Here is a 4,456-nt window from a genome sequence, read left to right on the forward strand (position 1 = left end):
ATGGGAAATTTGAAAGCTCCATTCCTGTTAAAATTTATCCCTTGCTTGCTCTGAACATCTGAATTTGTGATCTTTTTTTTGCCCTGAAGAGCATATTTGTCATACAGCAAAGAAATGAATTCAGTTATAAAACAACTGCTCACTGATTAGGGCATGTGGAAAGAGAGTTTGTTCCCTAATATATTGTCCAGAGAAGTAAGCTGGCTCCTAGGATATTATCAGATCCCAGGATGACAGCTGTACTGCAAGAAGCCCCAAGTGACCCTTCCCTTCTCTTGTCCTGGAGCAAAGAACATAACTCATTATCGTTCATCATGAACTGAAAAGACTAGCTCAGTTCTGGTCAACAAATACAATATCCAATCCTTTCTTAGTACCCTGTTAGTTCATGGCTACAGTGATTCTAACTACAGGAGACTATTACTCTGAGATCCAGTCTAAAAGATCCCAGAAGGAAGGGACTGCATTCTTTGTTTCTTGTTTTACTCTGTCACAATATTCCCTAGAAATGCAAGCCAGTGAATAGATGATCTACCATACTCATCTCTTAGCAGCTCTGTTGGTTGCAGGATTTGACTTTTGTGCTGCAGTATATCTACATGCATCTATGCACGTGTGTACGTATGTACAAAAACAGACAAAAGCCTGGCACTGGCTTTATGTTCCTTCCTTAGGACTTGTAAAACAGCTGTAAAACAGCTCAGTCAGAAGTACTGCAATATAATTGGAAATATCAGCCAGTTATTGCAAATCCAAACTGTTATGCCAAATCATGCTAGTACTGCTAAATGATCACTTGTATGGAAGTCCCTTGTCTGTTGTGTTTATGGACTCTTCTGAAAAACTGAAAAGGTGAGGAAAAACTGATTCTTAATCAGGTAATTTAAAAGTGTATCCCACAGCACTCCATCAAAACTCTTACAGCTTTTCTTCAAAACTGAGTAGTAATTACGTGGTCTCCATAGCTGTAACTCCTCCTATAAACACTGGAATGTTTGAGAAGCTATACAATTTTAGTTTCACCTCTACTCTGTATTTATTTCATTTTACTTGCTAAACTGCCAGACCTGTTAACCACATTAACTGTAGGGGTTTTTTTCTTGCCAGGTATTATCAGCCGCCAGGAGGCAGAAGAGTTGTTGATGAATAAGTCTGAAGGAACATTCCTGGTGCGAGTTAGTGAGAAAATCTGGGGCTATGCGTTGTCCTACCGCCAGCAAAGTGGGTTCAAACACTTTCTTGTTGATGCTTCGGGGGATTTCTACAGCTTCTTGGGGGTAGATCCAAACCGACATGCAACACTCACAGATCTTATTGATTTTCACAAGGTAACACTTGCTAGCAGAGATCGATAGATGACTGGAGTGGATTAATAATTTAAAGAGGAACCATGTAATCTGAAACCAAACTGGAAAGTAAAAGTAACCATAGTGGGGAGAAAATGTGTGCATCTCTTTATATATATGTATATGTATTCTACAATAAGCCTATCTGTAACATTTAGAGCTTGTTTCTCTTGCTGCAGTGAAGCAGAAAGCTTCTCCCATTCTTTCAGAATCTTCAGCATGTGTTTGTGTACCCTTCTTGCCAGATTCTTGCACAATACCTGCTTTATTGGACTGAAAATGGACTRGGAACTGACAGAGCTAAAACTTTTTGAGCCTCTTCTCTCTGCAAAATTGGACTGGAAATACCATCCAAAAAACTTTTAATGATATTTCAGCATTTTTCAGCCTTTGATGTGAGGGCTGTAACATGCGAAAGCATAGGAGTGGAGCACAGTAGTAAAAAAGGGAACATGGCAGGGTTCTTTTTTAGGGATGTACAAAGAGTCGTTCCTTATTACCCAAAACTATCTTATGGGAATAATTTACTACAAATCTTTGGTGACTTTAGATGGGTTTAAATTGCTTTGCCTCTAACTCATGTTTCCTATTTGCCAGACTGTGACTAAAAAGCAGCACTGTTTCTGATAGTGTAGGTTGTTTTCATCTTCTTATATCTCCTTCTCCATCTTTTTCATGTTTTAATCTTGCGTTTCTCTTTTAGCCACCTATAAAATTTTTCTTCACCCTTTCTTTTCTGGAGTTTCTAAAGAGGCATAAGCCCTTTCTGTTTTTACACTTTTTTTTTTTTAACTGTTGCTTCATACTATTTCTATGAAGTTTTTCTCTTCCCTCTCTTCAGAGCATTTCATTTTTTTCAGTATTCAGTATCACAGACAATAAGCACAGATTGTTGTTCTTCTAATTTCCCTTCTTTTCTTTCACTTCAGTTTGCAACATCTCTTCAGTCACAGCTACTTCTATTTCTTCCAGGTGTAATCTTACATTACAATAGTTATTAGCAGTACAGGCAACTTAGGAGTCAATTATTTTGTTTTTACTGGCTTAAGAGAAGGAAGCTGAGTCTCTTCTACATTTCATGAACAAATGGGTTATAATGGAATATTCTTCATAAAAACATGGAATTGGGCTTTTTTTTTGGGGGGGGGGGAGGGAGAGGGGAGGAGCAAACCAAAAAGAAGGAGGTAGAAAACCCAAAACTCATCCAGGTTGGATGAAAATTATTAATTTGTTCTGAAAGAAAATAGTTTTATTCAATTATGTTTTGGTTGGCCTCCTCTTCCCCAGCTCCTTTTTTCCATCTTACTGTGTGTGCATGTGTGCACATACAGTACTTTGCTTTCTTTCTTTTCTTTTTTAAGATCAAATAAAAAAAAGACAAGACAAATGAGTTTTGCTTTCGTGTTTCCTCCTGCCTCCTGATTTTTTTTCCAATAGTAGAATTTCATCTGGCTCAGCTAAAAAATTGAGTCACTACGAAATTACATTTCCATACAGGTGCCATAATTTGACCAAAAAACCTCCTTCTCCTATTTGGGAAAATTATCTTCTTTTTTAGAAGATAATAATAATAAAAGGAAAAAAAAAAGCACACGAGGCAGTGTGGTAGATAAGCCTAAAAAAGAACTTCAAGATCCTTAAAACATTCCTAGATAGTTTAATAATACTGACTGTGCTAAAGATTAAGCTTGTTATACAACAGAAACYATTAGTAAATATGTTAAATGTTCAACCTAGGCACCCTTGTTTTGATTTGAAAAATCAAAATAGTAGACGACCTTTTCAAAATGCGTGTTTGTGCATCTCCTAAAGCAATGATCATCATCTGTATTTCTGTACTGAAAAGAGAAAGTCTAACTAGAGCCTTATCAGGGAAAGAAAAGCGTATGTACCGCTCTAACTCAATTGCAGATTATCAAGCATTGGATGTAAGAGCTCTGGCTAAAGCGGTATCCACCCTGCTCCTGGGGAGGGCTGAGAACTGAATTTCAACCATGCAACCATTCCCACAATCTCCCTGCCTCATTCCTGTTTTCCTTGCATCCTTGGTTGCAATGTGGACATACTTCATGTTCCAGCTTCTGCAATTTTATTTGGAAAAGTTACTGCTTGTTCTTTACTGTTTTCTGTAAGTAGCATAGCAACCTGCAAGTAGTTCAAATAACAACATTTTTTGCACAATGTATTTGAATCCAGTAATTAATACTAGCACAAATTATCAATGGCACAACTACAAAATAAGCAAATCATGAAGAAAAGGAATAGTTGATAGGATCCTTTTCCTGCTCTGCACATTTTATCAAGTATTTATTTGTAATTGGTTATCTATTAGAGTTGAATTATGGTCTTTATTGCTTTTCTTAGAAGATAGGCAAAGGCTTAGACATCTATGAATTATATTTTAATTGGTTTTATCTTTCTAGGAGGAAATCATCACATCTTCAGGTGGGGAGTTACTACTGGAGCCATGTGGACAGCAGAAGAACCCACCAGATTACAGCCCTTTATTTGAATAACTGATCCGGGACTAATAGGAATACATTTTGGATAGCTGCTGTAATATATAGGTACAAAAGTAAATGCAAATTACAAAAGTAAATGAACCTTCAAAGCCACTCATCTTGTGGCCAAAACTATCCTCATTAGAAGGTCCAAAATATTTCTATTTCATATCTGAAGATGATAAATTGATGGCAGATTACAAATGGGAAGTATTCCTAGAAATTCTTTCAAGGCTTGTGGACAGTTGCTTTGAAAGCTAAGGTCCTATCTTAATTTTCACCTAGTATCTAAAATTGAAAATGCAAAATTACATACTTTTAGCAGCAAGAACTATGGGAAATATTCATAGACTATTGTATGAAGTATCAATATTGTTGAACAGTATTTTTTTTTTCCAAAGCAAGGTTTCTGAGTTTCCACTGACAATCTCACCACTCTGGTGCACTTATGGAAACAAGGAACACAGTCATAAAATGTTGCTTGGTAGTTTATGACTGCTTAAATGATTAGGTATAGCTGGAAACCTGCTATCCTACTTTTGAATTCAAGCCTACAAAGTTCACTGCAGTACAGTTAGTCAGAACAAGGTCATTTCCATTTTGTTTAAG

General features: G+C 36.7%; 1 protein-coding gene across 1 annotated transcript in view; it reads left to right on the top strand.

Moving 5' to 3' along the window:
• The window catches only part of SH2D4B (SH2 domain containing 4B), a 65,646-nt gene extending 61,467 nt beyond the window's left edge, over positions 1–4,179 (top strand). Inside the window, exons 8-9 of the mRNA XM_085312191.1 lie at positions 1,108–1,328; positions 3,770–4,179. Of these exons, the coding sequence (XP_085168317.1) occupies positions 1,108–1,328; positions 3,770–3,862 (314 nt within the window). The 3' untranslated portion in view covers positions 3,863–4,179. The remainder of the gene's footprint in view (positions 1–1,107; positions 1,329–3,769) is intronic.
• Positions 4,180–4,456: the final 277 nt, after the last annotated feature.

This window comes from Rhea americana, unplaced genomic scaffold (genome assembly GCF_003343005.1).
Source record: "Rhea americana isolate MKP2758 unplaced genomic scaffold, rheAme1 scaffold_36, whole genome shotgun sequence".
Taxonomy (NCBI): Eukaryota; Metazoa; Chordata; class Aves; order Rheiformes; family Rheidae; genus Rhea; species Rhea americana.